General features: G+C 50.3%; 1 protein-coding gene across 1 annotated transcript in view; it reads left to right on the forward strand.

Moving 5' to 3' along the window:
- STK10 (serine/threonine kinase 10) overlaps positions 1–12,464 on the forward strand; it is a gene marked incomplete at its 5' end in the record, with an annotated part of 47,703 nt that overhangs the window by 34,306 nt on the left and 933 nt on the right. Inside the window, 11 exons of the mRNA XM_009872223.1 lie at positions 1–46; positions 1,076–1,157; positions 2,021–2,155; positions 2,737–3,279; positions 6,570–6,700; positions 8,621–8,744; positions 10,138–10,317; positions 10,559–10,651; positions 10,815–10,944; positions 11,333–11,457; positions 11,978–12,191. The exon at positions 1–46 is cut by the window's left edge and continues 176 nt beyond it. Of these exons, the coding sequence (XP_009870525.1) occupies positions 1–46; positions 1,076–1,157; positions 2,021–2,155; positions 2,737–3,279; positions 6,570–6,700; positions 8,621–8,744; positions 10,138–10,317; positions 10,559–10,651; positions 10,815–10,944; positions 11,333–11,457; positions 11,978–12,191 (1,803 nt within the window). The remainder of the gene's footprint in view (positions 47–1,075; positions 1,158–2,020; positions 2,156–2,736; positions 3,280–6,569; positions 6,701–8,620; positions 8,745–10,137; positions 10,318–10,558; positions 10,652–10,814; positions 10,945–11,332; positions 11,458–11,977; positions 12,192–12,464) is intronic.

The raw sequence follows: 12,464 nt of genomic DNA on the forward strand, positions 1-12,464 counted from the left end.
AGATTGCCAAGTCCGACCCCCCCACGCTCAGCTGCCCGTCCAAATGGTGAGCACTTCTGGGCAGCAGCGTACTCATTTCTGAGCTTACACAGTATGTCAAGAGAGGAAGAATTAGTCTGTTCTAGCAGTATTGTTTAATTTGAGAACCTAATGTAGGATTCTAGCTGTATTTTAGGTCCAGCTGTGTGCCAGGGGCCCCCAGAGCACTGCTGGCTGAGAGCAAGCTGCTCAGCGCTGCCTGTGCTGTGACAGAGCTGACGGTGTGCGGCAGCGTGGGGGGAGCTGCTGCCCACCCACAGCCCTGCCGAAGTGAGGGCGATCCCTTAAATGTTTTCAAAACATCCGTGTTTTTTATGAAAGGCAGATTTTTCTCTAAACCTGGAGATGCCCAAAAGCTCCAGAATTTATTTTCTGCGGTCTGGAAAGCTTCTTCAGCATTTAAAAACAATCCCATCAGTTACTTTTTTATTTTCCTTTAATCATGATAAAACCCACTGCATGATAGCCAGCAGCAAACGACTGGGAGAGCATTGGAGTCACAGGTGTGGTTAAAGAAAAGGTTCAGGGAGCAGGCAGGGTGGGAAGGTTTCTTCTGGAGCAGCTCAGAAGCCAGAACTGGATCAGGGACGTGCTCTGTATCTCAGAGCTGCACTTTGCAGGCTGAGGGTGCCCTCCTATGGGATTCCTGGTCCTTCACAGCCACCCGTTCACACTGCAGCTGTGGAGATGGGTCCTGGAGCATCCTTGTCCACAAGCAGCTGCATCCTTTGGTGGATTAACGGCTGGTGTCCTCTCCAATCTCTCTGCCTTGGCCCTGGGTTGCAGTGGCTGGTTCTTAGTCCTGCCATCTGTTGCCATCACAAGTAAAGCAAAATCTAGTCCCTCGCTTGGCCTGTTACCTATTCTTTTACCAAGAGTCAGAATCACGGAGCCCAGGGTTTCCCATGCTGGGTGTGAAACGGTGATTAAAGCCAGTTGCAGACGGGGACACAAGCTGCAAAGGGATCAAGCAGACTCCTGTGGTGTTTGAGGCCTTTCCTTCTTCTGAGCTCCTCACCAACAACTGTGTTTTAAGGTCCCTGGAGTTCAGAGACTTCCTGAAGAAGGCGCTGGACAAGAACCCCGAGAGCCGGCCCAGTGCTGCCCAGCTGCTGGAGGTAGGGACCGGCCTCAGCCCCTGGGCTGGGTCTGCAGCTGGTGTCTGTGTCTGCCAGGGTCTGCAAGGGTCCAAAAACCATCTGGGTCTGTACAGACTATTTCTCCTTAAGGGGTTGGGGAAGTATTGATGGTTTCAGATTATTTTTGTCTTGTTTAGGAAGTTTGGAAATTCTCAGCCACTAAAACCCCCCAAAAAGGAGCCCCTGTGGAAACTAACTGGAATAGAACTGGCTCCCATTGCCTAAAAATGCCTGTGTGGCAGCCAGCCTGGATTTTACCTGCTTATCCCAGATTTAAATTCAACCCCTTTCCTTTCTTCCTGTCCCCTTCAAAAGTGATAGCAAAAACCTAGAAGATGCTTTTCCCCAGTGACCACAGACGCTCTTGCTCTGCAGCGCTGGCACGCTGGCTGCACGCTTCTCATCCTGCACCGCAGTCAGCGGGAGGAAACGTGCAGCAGGCTCGGTAAACCCAAGGGACTCCTCAGCATTTTGCTGAAGCTCAACACACACAGAGCCCAGTTTCAATTAAACCTTCCCCCACACTCTGATTACACCAAAGGATCCTGCAAACTGGCTCTTGCCCTGCTCCTGGTGGCACTTGGAGAGCTCGGACCTGCACCGCGGAGCTCAGCCTGCCTGTGGTGAGGGGGGACATCTCTGCAGTGAGAGCCCCTTGTTTAAATGCCATGGGTGCTTTTGTTTGGGAGATGTTGATATAAAGCAGCTTTGCAGAGCAAAGAGTGTGCAGAGCTGGCGCTTAACCTCGCCATCATGTTCTCTCTTGTTCTCCCTCACGAGGGAGGTCACGAGGTGTGTTTTTTGGATGCCCTCACACATGTGCATTGTGCTTGGCTTTTCAGCATCCTTTTGTCAGCAAGGTGACCAGTAACCGGGCCCTGCGTGAGCTGGTGGCCGAGGCCAAGGCCGAGGTGATGGAAGAGATCGAGGACAGTCGGGACGAAGCAGAAGAAGATGACTCGTCGGAGTCTGCCTCAGTGAGTGCTCCTGGCCACGTGCTGACAAGTTTACTGGTGTGGCTGTGGTGGGGAAAAGAGCCTGGCAACTTTTCTAGGCTCTGACAGACTGCTTTACAGCTATTCTGGGCCCCATCAGGTGGAGGTGGAAGCAGTTTCTTGGCGAGGGAGGGGCTGTTTTTTGGTGGCTGCCAAAGGCCTGCAGAAACAGTGATGCTGGCAGGTGGCCTAGCTGCTGCCCGCTTGCAGGAGAGGATTGCAAAAAGAGTCTGTGGCAAAGGACAGTGATTAATCCATGGTGGAATTAGCCACGGAAAAAGGTATTCAATGCGCAGACTCCTAGGCTACGTCTTAAGAATTAGCAGGTTCTGGAGCTTCCCCACTGTGCTGTTCCCTTCCAGCCAGTGTCCATAGCCCTTGGGACCACAAGCCTGGATAAAGATAGAAGTATCCCAAGGCAGATGTTCTAAAAGGGAAGATTTCCTCCCAATAACTCTTTGGCTGTGGGGTACTTTGCTCTGAAGTGTGGGGACTTGTGGCTCTAGCAATTGTCTTAAAGCAGTGGTGCAAACCCCAACACCTTCCCTTTGCTGTTTTTCCAGCCCCCTGGTAAGCACAAGCGGGACCCCTCTGAGGCAAGTCAGCTGAGTTTTGATGGGGAGAAGCCTCCGGACTCTTCCTTGCCCAAGGCAGTGAATGGATCAGCAGGGACTGGCAAGGAGACCACAGACAGACAGAGCCATAAAGTCTCAGATGAAGGGATAAGTAGTGACAATGACAAAATGGAGAGCAACCGCTCCCCAAAAACCCTTGCCAGCTCTGCCACCTCAGCCACCCAGGGCAAGCCAGACATCATCTCACAGCCTGGACTGCTGGGTAACTCAGCAGAGGGGGACAAGCAGCCTGGGCCAGGCAGCAAGGAGCGGAAGAGCATCGGGGAGCGACCAGAGAGCAGCCACCTGGAGAACTTCATGGAGGAGAAACTTGCCAATGGTAGCTTGGATCCCCCAGCTCTGTTCCCCAGCAGCCGGTCCAAAGAGGGCTCAGATTCTGGCAGCACCTCAGCCTCTGAAAGCATGGACCTCACCATCTCCCTGTCTGCTGACCTGTCCCTCAACAGAGAGAGTGGCTCCATCTCCCTGAAGGTGAGAGTGGTGGACCAAGAGTATGACAAAGAAAAGGCGGCAAGTCCTTGTTAAAAAGTGCTGAGGGTTTTTTTTTCCCTTTTTAGCCGAGTCCCTGAAATTCTGATCCTTTACTTCAGAGGCTGTGCACGTGCACACTTTGGCTGTAGCCCCTTAGACTCCCTTCTGAGAAAGCAGCATGCTGTGCTCTAGATGGGGTTGACCTCTGATATCGGGAGGAGAAAGTGAGTTGCCCCTAGTCTACCCTGTGCCTGAAGGTGGGGAGCAGGTATAGTAGGAGAGGGCAGAGGCTGGATGAAGACAGGAGGTCTGGGAATCTTGCACCACACAGGTGCCACCCCAGTGCTATTTGATAACTAGAAAGGCTGGCCGCAGTACTTACAGTGTGAGTGTCCTGGCTTGGAGCTCCAAAATTAAACACAGGGCCAGCAAGGAGGGAGGAAGCCCATCCGTACAGGCAAAGCCTTCAGTGGTTTGTTTTCCTTGTCTATACGACACCTATCCCAGCTGCGCTTGGGGCAGCAGAGCTCATACCGCTGGGTTAAACTTTGCTGTGGCCATGTGGCATTCACTCAAGTGCAGGAGAAGCTCTTGGTGGAGCTGCTGCAGGTACATGTGTCCTCTGCTGTCCCAGACCACGGAAATCTAATGGAAGTCTGAAGTTTTGTAGTTATTTTGCGTACCTGAGAAGTGTGAAGCGACCTTGCCACTCACCTGACTTGTGCAGTTGTATGCAGTCAGAGCAAGGACAAAGATGAAACCCAAAATATGGTTTCCTAAACTTTATCCATTGCCCATCACTCTGCTGCTCTTTCCTAGCGCACCCAGTCCCAGGAGAAAGCTTATTTGGGCTGGTGCCTCTCTCAGTTTTTCTAACCTGCCATACACCTCTCCTGGTTTGTGTCAGCAGTGACTTCCACAAAGACCTCCTAGGCTTCTTGGCTTTTGCTAAAGCTTTCTGGAGGCTGGAATGCTTGTGAGCCAGAGCTGGCCAGGTCAGCATGGCTTAGAGGAAGAGGCAAAATAACTCAAAAGGTATTTGCTGAGCTTTGGAAGAAGAAATGTGTATGACTTGAGGGGGCAGAGTGATATATTGCACAAGATCTTTTTCCAGTTGCCTGCATGAGTGATAGCTTCCCAGCACAGAAACGTGCCCAAAAACCATTCTCGGCAAAACTTTCATCCCTTTCTGTCTCCTGCTGTGAGCATGAGAGCCAGCATCCCCCGCGGGAGCCTGCAGTCAAAGTGGATCTCTAATGAGGGAAGTGTGATGCTCTTGCTTAGCAATTTACCCCTCCTCAATGCCTTTCCCACGACACCTGGTCTCCTTGTGGCCAGCCAAAGACGAATATGATGCCACATGTGTAATTGCTCTCCCCAGTTGGTCCCCTAGAGGGGGGAAAGGAGTTTTTTGGGGGTTGCCAGGAGTAAGTCTCAAAGATATGGTCATATTAGATCATGGTTTGAATTCCCCCAGCCAGAACAAACAAAATAGTATGCCTCTGAACAAGGCATTTAAGCAGAGCTATTCTCCAGGAGTGATGCTGCTGCAGGGCCCTGGGAAGGATGCTCTGCTGGAGCCTCTGCTTTGCACAATGGACTACGTTGTGCTGCTCTCTCCTCACCCAGGCTCCTTGCCCAGCCTTAGCTTCATGGGGTTAAACTCTCCTGCTCTGCCCTTACTTATGTTCTTGGTGCTGCTGGGTTTTGGGCACAGGCTGCCAGGCAGGTTGCAGCAAGAGAAGGGACAGAAAAGAGTTAAATCATTTTTAGATGTAAACATTAACCATTACATGCTTTTTATCACAGGCTAACCTGCAAAGTTAAGAAGACTCTTTGAGTACCAGACTCTTTTTCCAGTTGCTTGTAGTTCGGTACAAAAAAAAAACCACAAAAAACCCCCCAGTTTTGGTAGGAAGTATCCAGGTCTTTCTTTTTTTAGAAAGATTAGGGGTAAGAAATCTACAGGTGAGTTTGCAAGTCTGTAACTGAAAGAGAAAACAGAAATAGGCAGAAGGAGATGGACAGAGTTTTGAAAAGGTAAACCAAACTTCCTCAGATACAACTGCTTCTGGAGGGAACTTCTCCTTTTGAGTAACTAGCTTGAATTTCTGAAGTCTGGCCTGCATGGGTACTGGGAGTTCACAGCTTTGGCTGAAACCCTTGGGAAGTGGAGGAGGCCCACTGGGATGTGCTCTGTGAAGTGTGCTCAGAGTGGGCACTCGGTCAGCATCGCATGCGACCGCGGTTCCTCAGACTCTTCTCTGGAGAACAAATCACTCGTCTCATGCAACCCTTTTTGCACCAATTTCTCTGCACTGGTCGAACCACCACTGTACTGGTGCATCGGGCAAGTTGCATGCAGAGTTTTTGTGGCTCCGCCATTGCAGCAAGCTGTCCAGGGGCTTGCTTTGGGCCTTGCAGGCTCGTGTGAAGCTCTTCTGCCCTCTTCTGTGTCTGTAGTGGTCATCACTGTAAGAGCAAGAGGACTTCAGGGAGCCTTTGCTCATGCCACTTCTGTGCGTCCCTGTAGGGCTGCACGATTCAAGTCATTCGTATCCTTTTTTCTTTTTTTTGCCAAGGGAACTGAGTCCCTGGACCCAGCCCGTCAGCAAGGCTTGGGCTGCTGACACTGCGGGGGGATGCTGACCTGCTGTGGCACTGCTAGGTGGGGACGCCGTGCTCCTGCCACTTGTCCCTACCTGTGCTAAACAAAAGTGAGCCTGGGCTGTGCTTTGTGGTCACTGTAAGGGGCTCAGAGCTGGTTGTGATTAGCGAAGTATCATAAGGAGGGCCAGAGGGACACGAGCACTGAGCCTTCAGGCAGGGCTGGCTTGTTTCCCTGTGGCTCAGCCTGGTGCAGGGGCCTCGTCCACCTCACCCTGCAAGGGTGGTGGAGGTGGGTGCCTGCAGGTTGGAGCCTTAAAAGGAACCATTGGGAGCTGCCTGTTATGTGGGTTCCTCAGCACTGCAGTTCAGAGGGGACCCTAGTGTCTCCCTTCAGGCTTCACTTCAGCTGAACATGGTGAGGAAGGATCTTCAGGAGGTGGGTTCCCTCTCTTCTTCTGCAGGGCAGAAATCACACTGTACTGCCACGTGGTCGCGAGGCTACGTGGCTTGAATGGCAGCTCCAAATCTGGTGATGGTTTTTACTCAGTGTGGTTTCCTTGCTTATGTTCTTCATTAACAACGACATCAGAATTGCTCTGAGGCTTCCAGCTGTAGCACACTGTCCAACAAGCCTGGGAGCTGCTTTATGGTGTCCTCCTTTCCTCCCCTGCCAAATGCAGGATTCCCGGATGCACAAGAAGACGCTGAAACGCACCCGCAAGTTTGTGGTGGATGGAGTAGAGGTGAGCGTCACCACCTCGAAGATCATCAGCGAGGATGAGAAGAAGGATGAAGAGATGAGATTTCTCAGGCAAGTGGGGTCACTGGGATGGAGGGAGGGCAGGGCACTGAGCTGGGACAGAGTTCTCTTCTCCACAAGCAAATCCAGGAGCGACCTAAAGTCCTCTCATTTTCTGTCTTTGTCCTACTTGGGCAGGACAACTGTCCGGTGTGGACATCACTTCTTTTAGCCTTTCCTTGGCTGGCAGAGGGCATGCTGTACTGTGTAAGCTGAGCCCAGTTTGCCTGCAGAAGAACAAGGGATGTGTCTTAGGCGTAAGATGCAACAAGGTTGTGATGAGGGAAGCTTGTGCCGTGGCTGGCTGTGTCCTCTGGGGATGACTGTGTCTCCAGGGCTGTAGATGTAGTGGCTCAATGGAAATAAGCACAGAAATCTTCTCAAGACGCTGCTCTTCCTTTTGTTCTTGTATGTCCTCAGACTTCATTAGCAGAAATGCCAAGGGAGCCGTAAACTCCTTGAGCGTCATTTAATATTCATGGGTGTATCCTGCTCGCTTAAGCTTTTATGACTCCTTTTCGGATCTTAAAGCTTTCAAACCTCCATGACCTATTATCAGGAAGAGAGACTGCTGTTTGTAGCTCAGTTACTATCAGTAGCAGCACTGAAATGAAAAGGCCCTTAAAATAATTAAATTACAAATTGTTTTGCTTGATGCCCTATTCTAGGCTCCTGTGTGCTGTTCCGAGGGATTCCCTGAGAGTATAATTTCTCCCAAGCACTGTGGGTCCTTGCAGCAACCTTATTGCTAAGCTATTTATTCCTATTCTATGCAGAAGCTCATTAGCTACTGATTTTTGTGCGAGAAGTGCATATAACCCAAATAAAACATGGGGAGTGTGTGTACTAGCATACAGGGAACTTCCAGGCACAGCTGCTTTCTCCTAGTCCACACTCAGCTGTGGTGGCATCCCTGAAAAAAAGACTCCTTTTTAATTTTTAAACAGTGCATGCTCTGCCTGCAAGGTGGGGAAGAGGCTTGGTTGGGAAGCATCAAGTCCCTGAACACCTTTTTGGAGAGGCGGTTATTCCCCTGGGGCTAGCTAGGAGGCACAGTCACCTCTCCTGGCATCGTGATTTGCACTTAGGGGGCTTGTTTCTGGCTTCTTTGAACATGCCAAGATATTGCTCTGAAGGTGAGATTGCGCCAGTTGATTTAACAGTGCTTGAGTTTGTTCTGAAAGGAGAAATCATTCCAAAGTGCTTTTCCCAGGAGGGCCCCCAAAGAGGGTTGTACTTGATGTGTAAGGCTAATGCACAGCAACAGAGACTGCAGTGGGGAAACCACTGCTGCTGTTCCTTTTGCATGGTACATCAGTTATTTCCAGCTTGAATGGGCATAAAATTGGCAAATGGGCGCAAGGTCTGCACAGAGGCTCCCTTACACTGGATGAGGAGAATCATGCAATGTTATGGCAGACAGGTCAGAAACTGCCTTTTCTGCCACAGAGACGTAAGCAAGAACAGACGTGGAGCGCAGGGCCCAGAGCAGAGCAGTGCCAGCTTGGCCTGAGCTGTGTTTTGAAGACTGGTGTGCACTAACCCAGCTGTCAGAATGGGCATTTTGGGTGCTGGCTGGGGGAGTGGTGCCTGCAGAATCATATAAAGAGCTTTGACAGAGCTTGTCTGAGAAGCTGTGAATGCTAACAGGTCCTACCCGTGAAAATCGACAGTTTTCCAACAGGTACCTAATTAGCATTGTGCCTCCTCACAGTGCTCTGTTGTCACAGGGTCCAAGAGTGCATAGTCAGTTGACATTTACCTCCTGCCTGTCCTCAAAGCAAGTGTCAGGGGGCTATGGGATGGCTGTGAGGCTCTCATTCCCAGCTGAAGTGCTCTGGTTATTGATCCTGCTGTGTCGGCTCAGGCACGTGCCACTGAATTTGTCTGACTCCATATCTCTCTCCCCTCTTCCATTTTTACCCTCTGCAGGCGCCAGGAGCTGCGGGAGCTGCGTCTCCTTCAGAAGGAGGAGCATAGAAACCAGGCCCAGCTCAACAGCAAACACCAGCTGCAGCTGGAACAGATGCTCCGGCGCTTCGAGCAAGAAATGACCGTACGTGCCCATGGAAGGGGAAGCTCCTGGATAGCTCAGTGGTTTGAGTGCGGTGCTGGCAACAAGGACCAACAACCGAGGTCGCGGGTTTGATTCCCGCTCAGTCCCCATGTGTTGCCTGGTCTAGTCGAGAGGTGGCGTCCCTGCCCAAAACAGGGAGGTTGGACTTGATGATCTCTAAGGTCCCTTCCAGCCTAGGCCATTCTATGATATTGTCTGGTTTGTCTTCTCCTCTGCAGATGTCCTGCAAACCCTCACACAGGGTGATGCTCTCAGGGTGGCAGCAATCCTAGGGCATCCTGTCTGGAGAGAGCAGAACCCTTTTGGGCTTTGAGGCATGGGATGTGTCTGTAGAGGAGCAAGGCTTTTGTTGGTGTTGAGCACGTGCAGCATGCAGCTTGGGAAGCACCGACTGCCATTGCCTGGCTGCATGTCACAGGGGAAGGGTTCTTCTGGACTTTCCCTCTGTAGTGATCTTTTTGTGTATGTCTGTTCACAGCTACTGTGAGAAACACTTTATAGCACTGTTGTATTTTATAAAAAAAAAAGCAATGTGGCCAGTGTGTGACAAGAGGAAATGTGGCAAGTCTGAGTGTAAATTGAATAAACTGGACTTACATACTTAGTCCCTCCACAAGCAGCTTCTGTTGACGTAGAATAATTTTGTAGAAAAGTCCCTCTAAAGCTTTCGTGAGCCATGCTTTAAATACTTCTTTGTTAATTCACCTAGCATGTGTGCCTGGTAACCCTCACAGCAGACTGGGAGCCATCACTCATTCACGTGCTCTGTTATGTTTCTACGCTCTTGATGTGCCACATCTGTGAATTCCCATCTTAGGAACTCACTTCTCATTTGTGAGGGTTTTTCACTGCACAGCACAATGTGCAAGAGCTCCAAACCTGCTCTTTTTACCCTTTCCCTGGGGCAGTCTGCCACCTGCTCTCGTTGGGTGCTCCAGCCCTGCAGCTCGCAGAGAGGGAGAGATCGGACACTGGGGAGCTGTTGGAGCACAGTGTCCTCAAACTTGGAAATCCTTGTCTGCAGAGAAGGAACTGTGATGTGTGAGCTTCACTACCTGCTGATATTTGCCCAGGGGCGTGGGTCCAAGCGGGATGTTGCAATCATCAAGACATAAGCAGGAGAAAGGCTTGAAGTGATCAGTGCTAGAGCAAGTTCAAAAATGCTTTGTGCTCATGCTAGAGCTAGCTCTGCCCTGCATGCTTCACGAGGTGTTATTTGGAAATTTCTCTCCTCTGTGTTTTGTAAAGAGGCTTGATACATGTGAACACAACCCCAACCCTCTATTTTTCCCCTTCTTTCTAACTTATTTTTTTTTTGTAAACTTTTGGAAAGGAGGAAGCTAAGGTTGACCTCTGTTCCCTTCCTGTACAGACAAAGAAGAAGTTCTATGACACTGAACTGGAAAACCTGGAACGACAGCAGAAGCAGCAGATTGAGAAGATGGAACAAGATCACGCGCTGCGCCGGCGGGAGGAGGCCAAGCGCATTCGCCTGGAACAGGAGCGGGACCACGTCAAATTCCTGGAGCAGCTGAAACAGATGAAAAAGGAGGTAAGAATGGAGATAGGACGGAGGAAAGCTGGTTTCCTGCATCTGTTCCTTCCAGGAACGCTTCAGCATTTCTCCATAGCAGATCTTGAAAGGGAAGCAGTTGTTCATGTTTTAGCAGGAAGTTCTTGCTTTTCTCTGGTGTATTTGGGTGTTTCCTGAGGTCTGGCTGCTTAGTGACATTAGGTGGGGTTGTTCTTGGCCTCAAGTTGCTTGCTGATAAATCTCGTTTCCCTCCCCAAAGGTCAAGAATGAGGTTGAGAAACTGCCACGGCAACAGCGCAAAGGGAACATGAAGGTGAAGATGGATGACTTCGCCCAGAAAAAGCAAACCATGGTAAGGCTGAGAGAAGAGTGCCACAACTCCAAGACTGGGAAGTGAGTAGTAGACAGAAGTGTCCTTTCTCCTTGAGGGACTGGCAGTTTCTTAAAACACCACCAGATGCTTTTCAAGCTGCAGCAGAAGGACGTCTCATGTTGGTGCCGCTGTTTTCTTCCAGGAACAGGAGTTTTTGGCCAAGCAGAAGGAGGACCTGGAGCTAGCCATGAAGAATATAACTGCCCAGAACAAAAGAGAGATCTGTGACAAGGAACGCGAGTGCCTGAACAAAAAGCAGCAGCTTATGAGGGGTGGGTGGCAAAGGCTGTAAAGGAGGAAAGCAAATGCTGTAACGATGGGTTTATCCAATGCTGGCTCTTCCCACGCAACAGATGCTGTGACAGAGTTGCAAGCTGGCAGGATAGGATTTAGAAAAAACAGCCTTGCCAGATCCTGTCTAAATGTTTAACAATAATAATACTTAGCACTTTAATCTTCAAAGCGCTTTACAAATATGAACCAATTAGGGTTCATAATTGCAAGAAATGAATCTCCAATATGGTTTGCAACTAATTTGTCTTGGAAAACAGAAGGTGAACTGCTCCTATGAGTAGGCAGTACTCACACTTGGGATGTACTTCATATGACCAAGCTGGGGGGCCAGAGCGGGTTATTTCCTGACCCTTCTCATTTCCTCAGACCGGGAGGCATGCATCTGGGATCTTGAAGAGCACCAGCAACAGGAGAAACATCAGCTTGTCAAGCAGCAGCTGAAGGACCAGTATTTCCTCCAGAGGCACGAGTTGCTCCGGAAGCATGAGAAGGTGAAGAGTTAGAACCTTCTTACGCTGGTGCTGGTCAGCAGGGTGCCTGGGTGTCCCTAGAAGGGACGTTTCCCTTCCAGGCTGTAAGTGGGTAAGGGTGGGTTAGAAGTTAAGAGACTTGGTAATTATTAGCAAAAAGGGGTTAGAATAACACTTGGTTCAGTCTACCTGCTTGGGACATGTATTCTATGCTGCATGCATTTAATGTACAAGAGACAGTTGTGAATTTTGGGGGCTTTTCTGGAAATCTGTCACTGTCCATGTACATGGGAAGGTGGATTCCCAGAATGGTGAGTGAAGAGTGGCACATCTCTCAGTTGGCTCTGCTTCCTGCCAGCCCCCTTCTCTGCTTTTGCAGCGTGTTCATTAGCTGCTCTCAGCTCTTGTCCCCTTGGAGCTGTCTGTCACCAGCCACCTCTTTGCAACTCTAAAATCTGCTCTCCAGCTCTGTTTGGTCTCCTCATCACTCTTGGCTCGAGGTGTCCTTCCTCCTCTGATACCTGTCCTTCTGCTGATGCAGGAAAGGGAGCAAATGCAGCGATACAACCAGCGCATGTTAGAGCAGCTGAAAATTCGACAGCAGCAGGAGAAAGCCCGGCTCCCTAAAATCCAGCGGAGCGAAGGGAAGACGCGCATGGCCATGTACAAGAAGAGCCTTCACATCCACTCCAGCGGGAGTGCATCCGAGCAGCGGGAGAAGATCAAACAGGTCAGATCTTGCAAAGGGCACCAAGGTTGAGGCTTGACTTGGAGGTGAAGTGTACTGGCAGAATGGCATTCAGAAAAAGGCTACTGTTCCCAAATTTTTAACCCTCTGTAGGGAGACAGAGGTCTTTGCTTTTGTGGCATCAGGTGTGGTTTTCAGTGCTGCTTCCACCGTGACTAGTGTTGGGAAGCATCCTTGGGGCTTTTCTTCCTTTCCTGTGTAATAGTGCAAGCTGGCCAGTCTCTTAACTAGCTTCAGAGATCAGAGCAACGCTGCCTACACGAGCACCTGCTTTTCTCTC

This window comes from Apaloderma vittatum, unplaced genomic scaffold, assembly GCF_000703405.1.
Source record: "Apaloderma vittatum isolate BGI_N311 unplaced genomic scaffold, ASM70340v1 scaffold23846, whole genome shotgun sequence".
NCBI lineage: Eukaryota > Metazoa > Chordata > Aves > Trogoniformes > Trogonidae > Apaloderma > Apaloderma vittatum.